The sequence below is a fragment of the Phalangium opilio genome, unplaced genomic scaffold, assembly GCF_054372755.1.
Source record: "Phalangium opilio isolate 3A_F unplaced genomic scaffold, DU_Popi_V2 ptg000017l_1, whole genome shotgun sequence".
NCBI classification, from domain to species: Eukaryota; Metazoa; Arthropoda; class Arachnida; order Opiliones; family Phalangiidae; genus Phalangium; species Phalangium opilio.
In genome coordinates, this window is record NW_028324151.1 from 3,630,287 (window position 1) to 3,651,229 (window position 20,943).

Sequence of the window (20,943 nt, forward strand, 5' to 3'; positions counted from 1 at the left end):
TTATTAAAACGCTATAAATCCAATAATAATTTTATTTATAATTATGATATAATAGTCTATATATCGAGGAAAATGTTAAAAATAGGACAAAAAAGCAGCGTTACATAAAAACAAACAACATCTTATTTCTTTTTTAGAAAATAATACTTTACCCTGATTGAACACTTTTTTTCTTTTTAATTATTAGTACAATTTACCTAAATTATTTAATTTTATTTTATTTTAGTTAACATTATTTGGGGTGAACATTTAACATCAAAACTTTCGTTTTTCCTCCAAAAAATAATAATAATAATAATAAAAATACTAAAATGGGCTTAAGCAATATAATAATCAATGACTAGCGAGCGATAACGGTAATTATAAGTCACTGGTAACGATAAAATAAGTAACGTAAAATAATAACCATTAACTATTAAAAATGTAATAGTTATTTATACTTTAGATTAGATAACATGGCAGCATCTAAAACATCGGTTCTTTAAATATCTCATTTCTTTTTCGCACTAATTGTTTATATATATTTAACCACCTTATTTATTTTATACCTATTACGAACTTAATTAAATTTAATTTAATTTTATAATTATTGCGTTAAGCATTTAATTAACTTCATTATTAGTTTTAGCTTTTTTTGTCAATGTGCAATTTAAGAGAATAAACTCTAGAAAGTTCATTTCATTTTGTTTTCGGTTTACCACCCATTTCTTATAAGTCACCACGCAGTTTCCCAACAATCAAAGGCACGACTTAATTCATACCATTCTTTAGTTAATTCTTATTTATTTATTTATTTATTTTGCGAGAGTAAAAAATATTAATTAAATAATAATAATTATAATTAAAAAAGTACTAGTTTGCGAGATATTTAAATTTGTTTCTTAACATTCCCTCTATGATTAAATAAAAACCCAAGGCTGCGAAATGGTGTAGTTGTAGTTAAGCCTATTTTTGGTAAAAAGTGATTGATAAAATGTGTGTATACCAATTACCTATAGGTTTATTTAAATATTATTAAATAATAATAAAAAAATTAAGTACTATTGTTCGTCTAAAAAGTATAAAGCTAAGTGTGTGTTTTTTTAATTAATTATTGTATAACCATTCTTGCCGTTTGATAATGTTATTTACAATTTATCATACAGCGCCCCCAATCAATTAACCAACGGTCTTTTAATTACCACCACTTTCATCATAATTTCATCGCAAGAATAACTCTTATATAATTATTATTATTATACTATAATTTGTTTGTACAAAGAAGCACCTATAATTTTGTTTTTGCTTTGTTTTTTTTTTTTTTTAGGATTAATAAGTGCCAATATTAATTTTCTTACGATTTTCTTTATAATTTACAAAATGGGCTTTAATTAATTTAATTTAATTTAATTTAATTTCTTAATATAGTGCTTCTTATAGATTTTTATTTATTTATTTATTTTTAAGCATTTTGGTTTGTTTGTTTGTTTGTTTGGTTCTAATAGAAGAGATTTGATATATATTTTTTTATTATATTATATATTGTCTAAGATAATATACGTTTTTTTTTTAAATTTTTAATTATTGACGTGTCAGTTTATAAATATTAATTGCAATTTACTTCATTTTTATTTCGTATTTAAAGCTATTTAGCTATAATTTAATAATAATAATAATAATAATAATAATAATAATAATAATGTGTGAAATTAGCTATATAGAATAGTCGCTTGAAAATTAGGGTAAAAACTAAAAAGGGTTTTAACTATTTGGCACTGACTTATTAAAAGATAACAAAGATTTAATAAAAAATAAATTTTATTTTATTTTTTTTTAAATATTTTTATCCCAAATAAATGTCAGGCCCTGATACAGTTACCAAAAAAATTAAAAAAAAAATAATTTCTGACGTTTTCTGTTATTTTAATTGAAGCTAATCAACGAGTTTTTGAAATTATAAAGGAAAAGTGTATCACGCCACTTGCCCTTTAAAAATAACCTTTCAAGATTGTCCCACTATCTTTTTACTATCACTAAGCCTAGCTATCATAAAATATGTTTATCTGCATCTCCAAAAAGGCAAAAACCGACCCATTTTTCAAGTTCAACATCGTTAATTTCAAATAAATCATCCATAAGTTTATAAGATATGATCCGTTCCATAAGTATGACGTCACTACCTATACTTCGTAATGCTACAGAAGAGACTTACAGCTCGAGATAACTAGTTCGAGAACGACGGAAGCGAGAATTGGACTTCCATCTAGGTCTTATCCTATTTAATCTCTTACTAAGCCTTTGACAGCGCCTCACCAGGCCCGGCGTCGCTTTACCTCGAATCTATGACCTACCTCCCTCACTTCATGACAAGCTCTCATGCATTACTAAGCCTTTGACAGCGCCTCACCAGGCGGCTTCGCTTTACCTCGAATCTATGACCTACCTCATTCACTTCATGACAAGCTCTCATGCATTACTAAGCCTTTGACAGCGCCTCACCAGGCGGCTTCGCTTTACCTCGAATCTATGACCTACCTCATTCACTTCATGACAAGCTCTCATGCATTACTAAGCCTTTGACAGCGCCTCACCAGGCGGCGTCCCTTAACCTTGAATCTATGACCTACCTCATTCACTTCATGACAAGCTCTCATGCATTACTAAGCCTTTGACAGCAGCGCCTCACCAGGCGGCTTCGCTTTACCTCGAATCTATGACCTATGACCTACTTCAATCACTTCAAAATTACAAGCTCCAGTTTCTAAGTTACCAGAGATTAACAAACTTATGGAAGGAACATATCTTATTAACTTATGTATGATTAAACTTAAATTTATCATTTTACTTTAGTAACTTCAATAAATATAATAATAAAGTAACTTAACCCTCAACGTTTTTTGATAAGAGTATAATATAATAATTGTTTATAACTATTGTTTTTTTTTGGAATAATATTAAAATAACAAATAATTGGCGTAACATAATTTGTTTTTTTTGTTTACGAGTAACAAAGGTATATGTATAAAAAAAAACAATAAAAGAATTTAAAACAAAGAAAAACTTACGTAGCAGCAGGCAGAAGTGAGCGACTATTCGCGATGCCCTCAGAATATTACAAGGAGTATTCTTTATGTTTGTTTGTTTGTTTAATCCTAGTCATCCGCGCACAACCATTTTACGTAAATGATTTTTTTTTCAAATAAAGAAGGTTTTTGTTTTTATAGTTCTTTGCATTATTTCTTGCTTTTTTTGTTTTTGTTTTTTTGAACTATCAGCTACTATGAAAAATAATTAAGACAAAGTTTGCATTTTGAAAAAGGTTCATTATTTTAACCACCATCACCGTCTCAGACACAAACGCACATGCGCAAGAGTGGGACTCCGATTTTTTTTAAGGATCGTCTGACAGACACTCGCGTATTTGTTAATTAAAAAAAAATTAATTATTCAAAAACCTACCATAGTTTTTCCGGAAATGTCATATTTGCAAAGCCAGGATTCGATCGTTTCTCCCAGTATTGATTCTCGTATAACCATTCGTCTTCGGGCCCTCCGTTATTTACTTTACTATAAATTACAAAACAAGCCCCCAAAAACCTTATTTATAATCATTCCTTTCAAGAACTGTGTTCATTCTTTCACGGGAAATAATTTTATTTAAACACAATTTAACCTAATAGTATATGTCTATTCAAACTTCCATAGAGGATAATTATACTTCAGTGTCACCTTAGCGTGACGTTTCAATACATGCCTTCAGTAGAGATAAAATTGAAAATAGCATCAAACCGAGTCCGAAGTGTCTGCCATGTTAGAGAGGTTAAGAAAGTAACCAAAAACGTCTCAAGGGCAGGATGATTTTGGTACGCGTTCCTTGGCCATTTTCTTAACCTCTCTATTTAAATTATATGGCTTTAATTATTCTTTCAAGGAACCGTGTTCCTTCAATCCACGGAAATAATTTTATTTAGACACAATTTAACCTAATAGCACATAAAAAGCATACGTGTCTATTTAAACTTCCATAGAGGACAATATTACTATGGTGTCACCTTAGTGCGACGCTTCAACAACGATTATGTTAGAGAGGTTAAGAAGGTAACAAACAACGTCTAGGACTAGATTTTCTACGCGTTCTTCTCCTGGTACCGTGTCATTTTCTTAACCGCTCTATTGCTGAAATTAGTCACAACACAGTCCCCCCCCCCCCGACAACCCGTGGCGTCTCAAAAAAATATACTCAGATTTCTCGTACCGATTAGCTCCGCGATTAGCGGTTACCAGAATACACCCCTTGTCACTTTTATGTCCGATACTGAGGGTTGTATACCCCTCCTTTATTACAACTTAAATGGTCAATATAGGCCTAACTGAACCCGCCCCCCCCCCCCAAGATTTTATCAGGCGATTTCCGAGTGGTGTTTACCCCCCCCCCCCAAAAAGGGGAAGGACTTATAACCCAAGAAGGTGACCTCCCCCGCCATTGTGGTGTTTGCTCATCTTCTATTGTAAATGGAACGCAGCTTAAAGGGGCGGATCGGACCATGGGACAAACGATTATCTTCCACTTAGATCTTAGCATAGATGGGTAAAAAAGGAGAGAGGTCGGTCAGCCAGTTTAAAGAATATAATACACTCTCCTTTTAAACCCTATAGAGTAGTGTCCGTAGAGAGGGGAGTAGACACGATAATAGACCAGATAAAATCTTAAGATGTAAATCACAGAGTACTCACCTAAACCATAAAGGAGTATATTCAATTTTCATTTCCTCTCTCTTTTTTCTCCGGTCCCTTTGTCCTTGTTCCAACTGAGTTTTTATATTTTCAGCGGAAGCGATGTTACCTTCTTCTAATAGCCTTAACAACAAAACAAGTATACCACCCACCCACCGCGTTAAACTCAATTCACTTCGAACTTCCCTCCTGTAAATTAATATTAAATCCAAGCTTATTAATTAATTAATTACCTTTGATCTGGTCTAAATCTGGTGTCGGTTGGCGGTAGTATTTTGGCCAATTCTGGGTCCAACTCATTCAGTTCGATAGCGAATTGAGTAAAACCATAATAGAGCTCGTAATCTTCGGGCATAGCACCGGGTCTCCAGGCGCACTTGACGCTTGGCGCCGTTCCGTAGTACAAAGCTTCCGTCCATTTACCAAATAAACGGTGGACTATTTCCCCGTCACGATTCGTCACACTTCCAAAGATTTCGTGGCGTTTGCTCGACCAGTAACTAGCCTGAGAGAGAGGAGGAGCAACGGGACGTGACGTCAATATATTGGTAGTCTAAATTGTATGGCCTGAGCTCAAGACTCAAGACTTCCAATATGGTTGCCAAAACAGAGGTAAGAGATAGGATTTGTGACGCCACGAGAAAGTTCGTGGTAAAAGATCATAACTTTTAATAAACAGTGGCCCTTAGGGTAAAATGTCACAGAACATTTTCGACTCAAAAATCGCCCATAAAACTAACTCCTACCACCCTATTATAATTAGCCTTATTCCTGATCAGCGCCACCTACCCATAGCGGCGACTTTGAGAACTACTGTAATCGGAAAGCCTATCAGAAGTCGCTAAAATCTGGTGACGTCACTGACGGGCACTCTCGGGGTCTTACCAAAAATGACGTCACCAGATTTTAGCGACATCTGGTTGGCTTGCCGCTTACAGTAGTTCTCAAAGTCGCCGCTATGGGTAGGTGGCGCTGATTAGGAATAAGGCTAATTAAAAGTAATTAAAGTAAAGATTGAAGACTTACTTTAACGAATGTTAACTTGGCTGATGTTTCACCGGATAACTCAGTTATTGTCATTTCACCATACTGATCAACCCAACGCTGTCCGCTGAAGAGATTGTGTACGCAAGTGGTGACTTTATTCCATACATAGTGCACATTCAGTCTGCAAATAAGCATTTCCGTTCAAATTAGCTTTTGGTGGACACTAACACATAATGACCATCTAAAGAGCAAGATTTAAACATAAAATGACATAATTACTTCGGAAGAAGAACGTGTACATTCCCGAAAGGTACAATCTCCATTGATTTCCCCCAGAATTTAGTTTTTACTCTCATATCTATAGAAATAGTTAAGTCAAATCATAACTAAACAGAGGCCCGGACGGCAAAAAGTCATAGAACATTTTCTATTCAAAAACATCCCCAAATTTATCATAACAACGTTCGTTTACCTTGCCAAAAAATAAAATTGCTCGATTCCGCGTAGCAGGCCGAAACTGGTGGATGATGGCTCACCTATAAGATTACCACAAACAACTCATTACATTACATTGGTTACCATTATTGCGTCTGCACTGTACTGTACTGTAAAACGTTAATTACTTGTTCAGCGACAAATCGAAATCCTCTATCGTCTCTAATACACTCGTACGTTTCACCCAGTAAAGGATTAAAGGGTTTATGTCCAGCTCGATAGAAAGAGGAACTATAGGCGGACACCGCGAAGGCGGCGATATAAACCATTCTTTCGTAGGGGTCACTCATTTCACCGGCTTTATCGAGAAGTTCGCTGTATTCTAATTCTTCACACAATCGTTGAAGGACGCTAAGAAATTATTACAATTATGATTGAACCTAATTAACCCTCGATTAAAAATGAATTAATTAATTATTTACCTTAAGGGTTCATTAAGGGTTACGGGCATACTAATTTTGCTCAAATCCTTGCCAATATTTTTACACAAAACACTCCATAAACTAAAATCCCCCAAATCTGGTTTTGGTGCTGGCAATTTTGAACGGCGTCCTGTGTGACAACTCGTAGTTGGAGTGGCTTCGGTAACTAAAATACATACCCACCATTATTATCTCATCTTTGGGCTTGCAGCAACAATTAGCGGTCTTATTCCTGATCAGCGCCATCTACCCATAGCGGTGACTTTGAGAACTACTGTAAGCGGCAAGCCAATCAGATGTCGCTAAAATCTGGTGACGTCATTTTTGGTAAGACCCCCCCCCGAGAGTGCCAGTCAGTGACGTCACCAGATTTTAGCGACATCTGATTGGCTTGCCGCTTACAGTAGTTCTCAAAGTCGCCGCTATGGGTAGGTGGCGCTGATCAGGAATAAGACTGCTAATTACTTACCACTTGGTATTGGGGTGTACTCAGTGCCTTCGTCCGATACGTCACTCAGAAAACTTTCTTCTTCGTCCGATAACGATGCCTTAATTAATTCCGCGAATAAATTAAGTTAGAAGGTAATTCATTCAAGGGTAAAAGGAGGAAGTGAAAGTGCGTACTTCCGATGAAGTACTGGCATTGGAAGGGACTTCCGGGGCATCAAAGTACTCTGACGTCGATAGAACGGAGGAGCTTTCGTGCGAGAGTGAAGGCTGCAATGGTTGATGAACCAACTGAAAGACAGTGCCATTTACTGTTGGCCAATCACAAATCGTAACCGCAACAAAAAAAAGTGACCGAAAACCAAATATATCTTCTACAATATTTAACCTTAAAAAAAATGTCATCTGATGTTTTCTTTTGAGACTAAAAGTGTTTCAAAAATATCCTCGAAGTTTAAACTACATAATTAAATACCCTAAATTATATGGATCCACTTTGTTCAGGGATCGAGATAAAAAAAAATCGGGGAAACCATAAAATTATAGAGCAATCAATCAATCAATCTTTCATTAGTGCTGTTGCCTGCCAGAAGAAGTTTGTAACTTAAAGCAAAAGTGGATGAGAGGAAAAGTATGAAAATGGCCAAAAGTCGCGAGTCATCAGAGTTTCGCCGTAGTTGACCGTTTTATTGGCGTAGCTATACTGGGACTGTTCACTCCCTTAAAATAGGTCTTGTGTTAATTCGCGGTTACGTCGTCTGCAATTGTGTAATCTCGGTAATTTAGCTATAGCGCGAGCAGCTTGCGTCGTGATGCGCGTGATCGAGTGGGCTATGGTTAAACCAAGGAGCATAAATGTCTGAACTACTTTCAGTCGCGAGTTTGCAAGTCCATCAGTCACTAGTAAACTAAATAGTTATTGGCGAAACTTTGATGTCCGCGTTTTTTAACACAGGCTCTATGGCCATTGTCATACTTTCCCTCTCATCCACATTTGCTTAAAGTAAGACATTTTGGCTTCACTTTTAGTTACGAACTTAGTTAGTTAGTATTAGTTAGTGACTAGCAGCTGGAATTACGAAGTGCAGAGAAAAGGGAAATGTTAAAACTTAAAAAACTATGACAGAAAAAGCGAGTACGAGAAAATTAAAAACTTAAGAATAAATTAGGTTAGTAATTAATTAATTAATTAATAATAATAATAATAAAGAAAAACAGTAGGACAAATTAATTGCGTACAGTATTATCATCGGCCCCGTCACCACCAGGGCTATTAAGTAGGGCGGGCATGGCTGATATATTTGACTCCTCGTTGATTCGATTCAGACGCAAGCGCAGATCGGTGTTTTGTTGGATGGCCTGGAAATGGGATTAAGGGATCAAAACTACTCTAGATCTTCTTCCTCCCGCTCACTCTCACTCTTATCTCTCTTACCAACTTATTTATTTATTTACTTATGTTTACTTCTCTTTATTTTAAAGCTAATTTAAATTAACTAAAGGGGCCAAGGAATTTTGGTGACAACATCAATAAAACTACGTACGACAAACCATTTTCCAATAAAAAAAGAGAGAGTAATTTTTAAAGAGCAAAAGCGCAATTTCATTTTAAGGTTATAATAACGATTAAAGCAAATTATAAGAAACACTGAAAGCTTTTGTTTGTATAAATATCGATAGAGTTTTAAAGAAAATTAATATTTAAAATAATGATACGAAAAGATTTCCGCACCTGATTAAGGGAATTGCGTAAATTAGTTATTAGAGATCCGCTGCTTCCACCACTCGGTAATCCACCTTCGGATTCGAGTAATTGTTTAAGTCGTTCTCGTTCAGTTTGCAAACTACGTAGAAGCGAACGTAAACCTGAATGGACTGCAAATTAACCAAAAAAAAAGGGTTAATTAACATCGAAGTCACCCTAAAATGTTCGAAGAGACAATAATGCGAAGTTGTCTTAGAGTTAGGGGTCGGTTTCTGTACCTACCATCTTTAGAGAGTGTTAAAAACTCTTCTTGACTTCGTTGTAATTGAGAACCATGCGACGATGGTTCACCTTTTTGAGACAAACTCGAGATACCGAGCCCAGTTTGGGCACCAAATAGAACGGAACTCGATTCCGGTAAACAAGAATGGCGAGAACTCGAAGCGTTACTCTTCTCAGAAGCCTCGTTAGTTAGTAGAGAAGGATGGGAAGAACTCAAGAAACCCATGTCTTTCATGGGAACATTACTAATCTAAAGGTTTTGTTAAAAAAACATGTTGGGTTCAAAGGAATCTTCAAAGAAAGTTTTAATAAAAACCTTCGTACCCCTTTTCCTCGACTATCTCCCGAATCACTAACATTATCAGGTCCGCTACTGCTACCACCTCCTCCGTATTGGTCCTGAGATACCACTATCTCTACCCCTCCTTTGGTACTTCCTGACCGACTGGGTGGACCGTCGTACGTCGTGGGAGGTAGAGGTGGTGGTTGAGGAGGTTTCGTGTTCTTCTTACTTTTCTTTAAATGGAAGCGTCTACGTTCTTTTTTAATTGAAATGGTGTCTATTGCTGGCAACTAATTCCAAACTACGTTAGTGACTCAAAGACCGGTAAAAGAACTATTCGGAAAAATGCTTAATTACTTCTAAATGGGAAGCGGTATACGCGCTAGATAGACTTTCTAACTGTTGCAGAAGAGAACTCATTTGAAACAGCTTCTCTTGCAAAGCCGCCAAATCTAAAGGCAAAGATTGGTATAGGTTATAAAGTGGATATCCTTGTCCGGGCGGAGTTGACAGAAACTTAGCTAACCTCGATTTCCTTGATCAAGAGCAGTTGAATCAAGAATCCAAGCGGCAACCCTATTCTGTTGATTATTTATAGGACTTCGAACTAATCGCGAGGCGTCTCTAGAAGCTGAACTACGTCGAGCTGCCGTATCGGATAGTAAATATCCAGTAACCATAATGTCATCAACGGGAGTCGTTATCTTCGGAGCTTCTCGGGTCCCGAAGGAAATCTCGTGTTGTCTATAAAGCCTATGATGGTGAAGCTGGGAAACCCATTGTTGAAACTGGGCAGTGTTTTTAACCTTTCGTAAGGATGGATGGATATATAATAAACCATTAGGGATTGAAGATATTCGCGTCGTCTAAAGTCTATCATAAATACTTTAAGATGGTAAATAAACTCTTCGGTATCAATATCCATTCTCCTTCCTTTACTTTTGGTAGAAATAACGGAGAGCCCAACATCAACCGTACCGTGTAACTTGCCCCTAGCCATCTACGAATGGAAATTACGCATTTGTAAAGGTAGTAGACTAGGTATCCTAAACTTAATTAAAGTCAGGCAGTAACGCCGGAAGTCCATAATCGGAAGTAAAGTAAAAGTACGTCGCGATTACAGAAGTCCTAAGCTAAAGAATGAAGGGTGTGTTTTGCTTTAAAAGAAAGGTTTTCTAAAGGGAGACCCTGGTTGTTTTACTTCAGTTCACGGACTTCGGTTACTTAGATATAGAACACATGAGACTATGTACCTCTGTTGAGGATTTTGCATAATTTAAGATTCCCCTGTCTAAACAGAAATACCTCTGGAACAAGAACAAGAGAATAAGTAAACAGTCGTTATATTAAATTATTGATGTCGCGACAAAAGGGGAAGGGCAGCGAGACACTCGAAGCCTCGCGACACTTTACCTTATGCCATCCTTTCAAGGGCCATTTCCGGCGTTTCAGTAAGTATCCTTCTAGCTTTTCCGGTTTGACCTCGCATCGTTGTCCATCCCTTAGTCCTTCCAGTATCTCCCATTCGCTTCCACGATGTTGTTTTTTATTTCCACGACTTGTGGCGGCTGATTTTTCCGATTCGGCCTTTAGATCGCCACCGGTCGAAGTGGGCACGACCAGGGGGCCATTGCCCCCCATCGGGGTTACTGTGGCGGTGGCCGGGCCGTTAGTACGCGACAAGGCCAAGCTAAGATCTGAACGGGTGTGAGCTGGCCGACCTTCCGGACGGTTTGATTCCTGAGACAAACTGGTACCCACACTCGCATCCTTTAAGGATAAACAGTCGAGAATCCAATCAGATTAACCCTTGCTCTAATAGCAACCAGACACTTCTTGATATGAGCAAAAGCGAGTACAGGGAAACGCGACTTGTTTACTTTACTAAAACGTTTGAATAAAATAAAACTGCGGGGATTGATATTTTTCTATCAACATTAAATAGGTCGAAAAATGATTAAAAGAAGAAAAGACTTTATTGTAAGGTTTTCAAAATCAGTGAATAAAACTTCCGAAAACATCAATCAAATTGTGTTTAGAACTTTATTTAAAACAGAACGAGTATCAATGTAACTTTAGACTAAAATAATGAACGGCTTCTATACCACCCACCTTTTGTACCAGTCAAAAGTTAAGTTGTATTATCGCAACTATACAAATTATTATTATGTATTTTTCAAATCAAAAACTTCCGCAAAACCCTTTCAAACTATAAGCTGCCTTAAAGAATAGTGTGAGATGTATTAGGATAACGGTGGTACCAAAGTAATCTCGTGGAATACAAGTGAAAAAGAGAAAAAGCTGATATCAAAAGCGCGTAGACCTACAGACCAACGTTTGATGATATTATAAAAATAATTTATCATTATTACAATGGCACCACTACCGTCCTAGAAATTCTCCCCCCATTAAAAGAATCAAATTTATAAAGAAAGAACTCTAGTAAGTAAGTAAATAAATCCTCAGACTAAATAACAATGCAGATGCCAAAATAAACACAACCTTTTAAAGAAAAATAAATACATATCGATTCACTTGTAAATCAATATTAAGGGCTGTACACGAAAAAAAAAAAAATAAAACACCAGGGAAAGTTTGGTAGACAGAAACAGTCACGTTTCACTTCACTCCTCCGTGATTTATTAACAAAAAATAGTATTAAAAATTCTGACCCAAAAATAGAAAATTTTCCAGTCGATTCAATCATTAAAAAAACTAGAATAAAAACAATTAAAGTTTTTTACCATTTTAACTTTAAAAGGCATCTTGTGAATCTTACACCCAGGAAAGATGCACGTCATTTTGAAGTAATTGTTGTTTAAAAACGCGCAACTTAAAACCAACGTCAACAAACACTCCTAAATTTCACTGTGCACCGTGACCAAACTTAACTCGCGTAAAAGTGGCAAAACGCAATTGCAGAAAATCCAAAAATCGGTGTAGTAATCAAAGAAACCTTGTTCTTTATTCTGGGATGGTCAATATAAGACAATTACCACGGCGAAGTGGCAAGGTCTGTGGCCCACATTTTCAAAGAAACGTATACGTCTCAACCTCCATTCCTAAAGACCATACAGGGACTAGCCAATAGCCAATAGCTAGTCACCTAGAAAAGTCTGGTTGGTCCCTTAGGTTAGGTACACATTTTAGGGGGTGCCGTTTCAAACACCTATAACAAAGGCTTAGGATATACATATGTAGAATGGAATAATAGATGCTAAAAACGAAACAGAAGAACGTCGAGCGGCACGCATATATATATTCGAATTCAACTCGAATTGTTACTTAAGTTACTGCGTGTGGGCGTAATGGAGCAGGCAAGCAGTCGCTCCAAGGAGGGGGGACATTAGTTGAGAAAAAGGGGTAAGAAAAAACTGGGTTGAATTAATATTAAATAATGACCAAATCACTTATGAAGAAGTATAAACCCAAGGACCTCAAAAGAGGGAAACCATTCTATACTCTGAGCAGGAAAGGTCTAAAATACCGCATAGCCCCAGCCAGCATCGAAAACAGCCCACGATTGGTGTAAAATTTAACCCCTACACACATTATATATCAAAAGTAGAGTAACACCAGAGTTATCAAATGATTTAATGCATTGCTAAGGGCACCCATCCAAGATAGGGGAATATTGTACACAAAATATTTCATAGTTATCGATATAAAGATGTTCTTCCTTCCAATCTTATAATACTCGAGTATGTAGTACCCTAAATTTATTGGTTTCGTTGCTACAGACCATAAAGATGACTGTTTATCGATTTTCAAAGTCTGCTATCACGTTTTGGGCATCGAGGGAGCTGGTCCCGTGGAAGACCATTATATATATAGATATAGATATGTATTTGAGAAATCTGCTACTCGATCTCTGATGATGATTCGTGTATCTCCAGAACCCCCTTAAAAAGTAGTTTTGAAGATAATTTGATAGATATTAAGTTTTTCTTTATTAATTCACGGACATATTGGAAAATGACGGTCCAGATAAGTTACTAAAACGTCGTGATGACGTACAACGTAAATATTATAACTATACTAACTATTATTATCCTTCTTTACACAATGCACATACAAAGTCGTTTATCTATAAACAACAAATATATCCTATTCAAAAGTTGGAGTTACATTTTCGACTCGAAAATTGATTTTCCCAAAGAACATCCCCCTTAGACTTATCAGAAACACCCTGTATATTTTTTTTAGTTTATCAAATAGATAGTTTACAGACTAGGAGTCATACCATTTACACAAGGAGACATGGCTTTCGACTCCACCAGCGAGTCTATTCTCCTTGTGTAAATGGTATGAATCCTCGTAGTCTGAGAACTATGTATAAGCTAAGTTTTTAAGGAGTCATTTTGTCGTAAAATATTTATAACTTAAGTTTTATCAACTTCTTAAACTATATCATAACCCTTGGTAGAAAGTAGAGACCTATGACTCTGTTATACTCAATTTTTACCCCCAAAAAACTAAAAAGAAAAAACAGCGAGTTACGCGTGATAAGAATATGGTAGTAATCATAATAATGGTTTGGGGAAAACGAGGGTTAGAATTTATTTTCTTATAGTTATAATATTACCTTTATAAAAGAACCAGCGAGAAAATTCTTATTCCTAGACGAAGGTGCAGGTGCGGGCCTTTTACACGAGCGGAAAACTCGACTTATAAACAGTGCGAGGCACGTTACGGTTCTCCGTAACATAGCAGATATTAGCAGCCAACATTGTCTTTGATATTTGGTAACACTCCAAAATGATAGTTACGTACCCGTGTATTATGGCGCGAAAAATTGGCGGCAAATAACTACTAAGAAAACCCGCGAAAAAACGAAATCGAGGTAAGTTAACTGTTCCTTAAATTGAAAATAGAGTTAAACATAACCCTAAAATTATAAAATAAATGAGACTAAAGCGTATTATAATGTCCTGGGCATTGATAAAAGGTCACAGGGTCACAAAGCGCGTTTTCACGTGTATAATGGCGCGAAAAAGTGGCGCCAAAAATTTTCCAGTTAAGTATTCATTAAATTGAAATTAGGGTTAAACTTAACCCTAAAATTATTTAAAACTATAAAATAAACGAAACTGAATGTCCCAATCATTGATAAAAGGTCAGAGGGTCACAAAGCGCGAAAAAAGATGGCGGCAAAGAACTTAAAAAAAATAAACGCTAAAAATTATTGAGATAACTATTTATTAAAATGTAATTCAGGGTTAAAATTAACACTAAATTGATTTAAAACTATAAACGAAACTTAACTAAGACATTAATTAACTGTTGAAGTAATATCCAGGGTTATCCCGCATCAGGGGGGAAAGGTCACAGGGTCACAACAAAAGCGCGTTTCCCAGACACGAGAACGAAGTTGAAGACAGAAATCGACACACGACCTCAACGAAATTACTTCGCGAAGTCTTTTAATTAGTCATTTTCCGTTACACCTCGCCTTGAAATAAAATGGAGTATGTTTCACCGGGAAACTTGGCAAGATTTACAAAAAGAAAATGTGAAAAAAAAAACCAACTGGAGCGAGAATGCACATTACATCGTTTTTGTACGCGGTTAAAAGGTTAACAGCGTAAAATATACAACTGATATATTGTATTTTACCCTACCCTGCCTTTCTCTTCATTAAACGTAACCGTAAGAACATTTTCTGGGTTTATAAAAAGGGAATGGGGTATCTCTAATTAAACGTGGAGCCAAAATTTGTTCAGACTAGCTAAACAGAACTCAAAGGGGAGCCGCGCTAAGCCTAACGTACCAACAGAGAAGAGAAAAAACCCAGTATATTCTCTACATGTCTTTTGCATAATTACTGTCAATGACACTTAACTTTAAAGTGTTACGTAATAGATGTTTTAAATTTAATAATAAAAAACAGCTTCCCATAGAGTTTACTGAACTTCCGAGTTTCTCTCACGAAATAATTCCCTTTAGTAAGTTCCTCATTGATTTTTTGTACAAGTCTATAAATAATTTCAGTACTAGCATAAGTTTATAAGAAATGTTCCTTTCCATAATGCTACTGAGAGACTTACAACTCGAGATAACTAGTTCGAGAACGACGGAAGCGAGAATTAAAGTCCTACACACGGTGGTTAATTAATTTTGCAGGACTTCCATCTAGGCCCTATTTAGTCTGCATTACTAAGCCTTTGACAGAGCCTGACCAGGCCTCGGTTTACCTCGAATCTATGACCTACTTCAATCACTTCACGACAAGCTCCAGTTTCTAAGTTACCAGTGACAAACTTATAGAAGGAACATATCTTACGAACTTATGGTACTAGACTATCATCTGTATTGAAAAATATCCACCTATATAATATATAAAACAGAACTGTTTTGATGTAGAGGTAAAGTAAAACATCATACAGATGGCCCTTAATCAATTAGATAATTACGTTTATTAATTATAATTATTATGGTTCGGGTGTAATTACTACGAGATACATTAATTTTAATAAATTAACGCTCAAAAGGAAAAAAACGTATGCCCCTGTAAGTTGGCTTTACCTTGGAACACTGGTGTGTAGCGGGCGAAACATTTCTACAGGCGTACTATGGAAAATCAATGCTAAGGAAAACCCCTATAGGTTAGGCTTACCCCTATTAACTAAATTTGTGTGTTCAATAAATCAATCATTTGATGAATGACGTAAAAGAAAATTTAGTGTCACATCTTTGACAATCTAAAGAGTTTCTTCTTTGAAACTTTTCAGTCGGCGGTGTAAACAGTTACTTTAAAAGGTTTAAAATTAAAGTTTATTTTCAAACATATACCCCAATCTTCTTTAATGAAATGGGGTACATGTTAAAACCCCTTAGGTCTTAAAAGAGCGCAATAAATAATCAAACAAGCCTTGGCTTCTTTTATTTCTTTTTTAATTCAAAATGAAAATAAAACGGAGATAAAAAGGGCTTCGCAATTAGGCCTAGTATAAGAACTTTCTCTTCAAATCAAACATTTTTTTATGGCGTAGTTGTTTTGAAATAATATTTGCTGCCCCCAGGTTAAAAGCACTTTAAAAAGTCAATAGATTATTTTTATATACACCCCGAATCGTGCCCGGCAATTTCTGAAAATAAGTTGTATTAGACAAATAATTCCATGGATGCACAAACACAAGACTATCTGAAAATCTGTACGTCGCAAGTTATAAAATGATTTTCAATTCAAATTGGATTTTACTTTGAAATATTAAAATATAATGCGAGCTCCGCAATTTCGGTGTCTAGTCGAATTGGATCTCAATAAAAGGGTTAATTCAATTTTGATGTTAAACTTCGACTATAAGTTATAAATAGGACCTTTTATGAACTTATAGGATAATATAGGACAGGTTTAAAAATATAGGATTTAATAGGAACGCTGGGCTCCCTTTAGTACACTTATCATATGCCCAAGGAAATTTAATTTGTCTAAATATTTTGAAGGAAAATAAATGAACCAAAAAAAAATAAATAAATAAAATGTTATCCAACTTCACTTCCTTCTCTTCGTAATTCAACTTTGAAGTGTATGCCGCCAATATGGTGCGTAGGAGTTTAAGAAGTCACGTTGTACGAAAACCTACTGCCTTACTAACAACGTTAACGCTCTCATTTCGTATATAAGAAAACAATCAGTAAAAACTAATGGAATTTTGCGTTAAGATACCCAGCGCGCGCGAGCTTACATTCAAATGGCACTAAATGTTATTTTTCCATTAAGAAAACGATTGTCAATGCGGCCAAGTGCCACTATAGTTATTTGTTTCACGAGGATGTCAGTATATAGCCAAATTTTCAGTTGTAAAATTCATTAAGAGAAAAGGAACGGTGTAAGGATATGTTACGTTAAAACGTCATGGGAAAAAAGTAGTCCGTGCAGTCTCGATATTACAAAGATAATTCCGTAAGAGAACGGCACGTGCATCATCAAAAATCTGTGACGGAGAAAGTGTACTAATCTATACCAATCCGAGTTTGCATTAGGTACAAAGCTAAATATTGTATAGTAATCATTAAGGGTATTGAAACAGCGTAAACTATGGTACATTGAGCATATTCCGAATGAATTTTGGACCATAAAGAAAGCTCGTTTGGACATTTGGATTGTCGCCAAGGTAACGGTTGGAGCATAGCTGTAACATAAGGGCGCCCGGCGAAAGTCGAATGCGAGGATTTTCTTTTTTTTTTCTTTATATATAAAAAATAAGATAAACGTTAGAAATTTTTCGCTTGGTAAGCTGCCGTAAGCGGCTTTTGAAAAACGCCATCAGGACAGGTGCTGGCTGGCTGCTGGGAAGGTGGACTTAGTCGCCGCCATGCACCGGCCGGAAGCGAGACTAGGCCATAGATGTGAAAATGCCGTAATAAAAAAAATATTCGATTACATTTTTTAGCCACGCCGTAAATACAACGATGGTGGTGGCTATTAGTTTGACTCAAGGCGTTGTTGTTGTCGTTGTTGGTGGTGGTAGTTTTCGGTTTCGTTATTTTGATTTCGCCAATTGTGTTTTAGAGTATTTAAAAATTGACTTATGGGACTGGGTATTAGATCAATTGAAGTAAGGTTAGTTTTCACCATATAATTGCAATAAAAATATTTAATAATTCTCTCAAAATTAATTTAATTAATTACAATTTAAATGTGTAAAAATTCTATCAAAATTAAATGAGTTAAAATGAATTCAATCGGTATGGTTTTATTATGGGCCATCTTGTTCATTTTGAGATATCGCTGATACCTTTAGCGGAAGTATATTAAACTTACGTTATATCAGAAGCGCATGACATACGAAGTGATTTTCTATTATGCATAACATAGCGGCCGTCTTATACGGAAAGCTTTTACCATCAAGGGGGGGGGAATGTCAGCCCCCTTTTCAACTTTATTTTTCCTCTCGCGCCGAGAAATCCAAGCGGGTGGGGTTCGGGTGGATTTTGTAGGTGCGTACGCATATATCACCGTCTAGAAATAGTTCCCCTTATTCTCGCCAGACGGCAACCCTAATAAATCGATGCAGTTCTTGTCAGTATCCCCCTTAGGTGGCTAGTGCCGACTCAAATAAAAATCTTTCCGTATGAGACGGGTCTACCAAAGAGTCTAGAAAATCACTTCGTATGTCATGCGCTTCTGGTTATATACAGGGTGTTTCTGATAAAAGGGGTATGTTCTTTGGGAAATCGTGTCCCTTGTGGTAAAAATGGAGATAGATAGAAGTTACATTATGGTCAAAATCGATTTCCCATTAATTTATGGCTGCAGACTTATCAGAAACACCCTGTATACATATAAAACTTCGGGTCAAAAGTGCGAACTACACCATAAAATTGCGCCATCAGATTAACCGTTTTAGAAACCACGACGACAACGAAAAGGGGGCGCGCAAAAATCACTTTTAATTTCAATGTACTGCTACCCTACATTCATTCAGTAGTCGTCTACGTCTTTTATGTTCATTTTCTGATTTCTGTTAAATTCATTCCGAGAGAGAGAGAGAGAGAGAGAGAGAGAGAGAGGGGAGGGAGGGAGAGAGATAGAGAGAAAGAGGAAAAACGTGACTTTTAAACGGAAATTAATGTAACGTGCGGTTGCTTTCTCCGAAGAAAAGAAGATAAAAAGTTCGAATGAACGTCAGCTTTAAACATATTGAAGAGTTTTTGAAAAGGACAGTTTCGGAATTTCCATTTCAATGAAGCGTAAAAATATTAATATTAAACTTTTTCAAGAGACACGGAGTGGAAATAAGTACAGTTGTAAAAGCGTAATATACAGAATGCTCGTCGTAATAAATAAAAACAATAAAAATAAATAAAAAAGGTGGTGGTAAATTTTGTTTTTGCTTTTTGGCTAGACATTGTGGAAAGTTTTATCATTATCTTTATTTGATACAGATAGGGAAAGGGGGGGGGGGATTTGTAGTTGCTGTTTCGTAGACGGCAGGGCCAGACATAAGCGCTGAGTGGAAAAAGGAAGGTATTTTTAGGTTAAGCTGTTAAATTTGTATATATTTTTATTTATATTATAAGTGTTTTTTTTTGGTTGTTCATGTTTATTTTTATGATTCGTTGGGTTAATATCAACATACATAAGTTTATAAGATATGTATAAGATAAGTATGACACTTCCTATACTTCGTAATGCTACAGAAGAGACATACAGCTCTAGATAACTAGTTCGAGAACGAGGGAAGCGAGAATTGAAGTCCTGCACTCGGTGGTTAATTAATTTTGCAGGACCAAATTCCATCTAGGTCCTATTTAGTCTGCATTACTAAGCCTTTGACAGCAGCGCCTCACCAGGCGTCTTCGCTTTACCCTGAATCTATGACCAACTTCAATCACTTCATGACAAGCTCCAGTTTGTAACCAGAGATTAACAAACTTATGGAAGGAACATACCTCATTAACTTATGGTTATGCATACATAAAATTAGCCAAATTATAATCCTAGATATAATCGTTGTGTATTTGACATTTGGTATTGAATAAGTTACTCGAAATTGCGCGGGTATTCCCCCCCCCCTCTCTTTCGCTTATCTGATTAATCTACCGATTGCTTTCCAATTAAATATTAATTCCAGTATATACTAATTAGATTTTGATACTAATTATCCTCTTAGAAGTCTAAAATCCACATGGGGATTACACTATTTTCATATAATTTAGATCTCGAGTCGTTTTATCCAAGGAAATCAGTTCATTGCATTATAAATTAGATGATACGGGAATGCAATTAAGGGGGGGGGGCAAATGCACGTGGGAACAGCGTAATATAATGATTATATCGAGTAACGGCACCTCCCAACTTTGACTATATATAGTACCGATTGAAAGATAAGACGAGTGCCATTACTCTGTACTGAAACAAAAAGACCACGCCCTGGTATATAATGTCATAATTATGCTATACAATCAATATATATTAGTTTGTATTAGACTTGTAAAACTAATTTAGACACTGTTCAAAAGGGGAAGGGAGGGGGGTTGCAGTATCGTCTGCTATAGGGTGGAAATAAGATAAATTTCTTACAGGACATGTGTCCAGTGACTGCAAAATTTATAGACATTGTCCACTTGAGTGAGAAAAATTAGTGTCGCATCTTAATATTCAAGCTATCAAAACTTTATTGGTCAAATGTCCAGAGACCCCCTTAGTTTTTTTTAAAAAAATTATGGGACATTTTGTTAAGCAGACGACGGAAATGGGATATTGTTTTATTAAATCTCATCAACAAAATAGGAAAATATACTTTTTCTGTAATAGCAAAGCTCCAAAAATTAAATAAATAAATCACAGCAAGCACAAAAAAACATTAAAAACTTACCGAATCGGAATTTTGTGTGGGACTAGGATTTTGAACATTTCTACTCGTCAAATCCTCCATTTGTTCAATGTTTGTAAGCGCGGCGTGTTAAAATCCGAGATATGTGCACGTGTGCAAAAATTAATGGTTTTGGATCATCAACTTCCGGCGAAGGGATACAGACAGTGTCATGCATAAGTAGTGTCCGACGTCATCATACCCATTTTTAAAATTATTTCTGGGTATTTTTTTCTGAGTTTATTTTAAAAAATCTGGCAAAAAAACGGGGAAAAAAAGAAAAAAGAG

General features: G+C 35.9%; 1 protein-coding gene across 6 annotated transcripts in view; it reads right to left on the reverse strand.

The window, feature by feature from the left end:
• Positions 1 to 18: 18 nt before the first annotated feature.
• Positions 19 to 20,943, reverse strand: part of LOC149702536 (oxysterol-binding protein-related protein 3-like) — a 30,477-nt gene continuing 9,552 nt past the window's right edge. The window contains exons 2-22 of one of the 6 annotated variants that reach the window (XM_089866389.1): positions 20,659 to 20,909; positions 10,748 to 11,104; positions 10,588 to 10,641; positions 10,221 to 10,334; positions 9,861 to 10,140; positions 9,692 to 9,786; positions 9,376 to 9,624; positions 9,052 to 9,301; positions 8,797 to 8,939; positions 8,304 to 8,423; positions 7,242 to 7,355; positions 7,087 to 7,165; positions 6,618 to 6,783; positions 6,324 to 6,546; positions 6,173 to 6,236; positions 5,980 to 6,058; positions 5,740 to 5,881; positions 4,947 to 5,218; positions 4,714 to 4,836; positions 3,439 to 3,546; positions 19 to 3,254 (exon numbers count right to left, since the gene is read on the reverse strand). In XM_089866389.1, coding sequence (XP_089722515.1) covers positions 3,251 to 3,254; positions 3,439 to 3,546; positions 4,714 to 4,836; positions 4,947 to 5,218; positions 5,740 to 5,881; positions 5,980 to 6,058; positions 6,173 to 6,236; positions 6,324 to 6,546; positions 6,618 to 6,783; positions 7,087 to 7,165; positions 7,242 to 7,355; positions 8,304 to 8,423; positions 8,797 to 8,939; positions 9,052 to 9,301; positions 9,376 to 9,624; positions 9,692 to 9,786; positions 9,861 to 10,140; positions 10,221 to 10,334; positions 10,588 to 10,641; positions 10,748 to 11,104; positions 20,659 to 20,718 — 3,096 coding nt within the window. In that variant the 5' untranslated portion in view covers positions 20,719 to 20,909 and the 3' untranslated portion in view covers positions 19 to 3,250. Of the gene's footprint in view, positions 3,258 to 3,438; positions 3,547 to 4,713; positions 4,837 to 4,946; positions 5,219 to 5,739; positions 5,882 to 5,979; positions 6,059 to 6,172; positions 6,237 to 6,323; positions 6,547 to 6,617; positions 6,784 to 7,086; positions 7,166 to 7,241; positions 7,356 to 8,303; positions 8,424 to 8,796; positions 8,940 to 9,051; positions 9,302 to 9,375; positions 9,625 to 9,691; positions 9,787 to 9,860; positions 10,141 to 10,220; positions 10,335 to 10,587; positions 10,642 to 10,747; positions 11,105 to 20,658; positions 20,910 to 20,943 lie in introns of all 6 variants that reach the window. The other 5 variants (XM_089866390.1, XM_089866388.1, XM_089866393.1 and 2 more) reach the window with 5 other exon arrangements.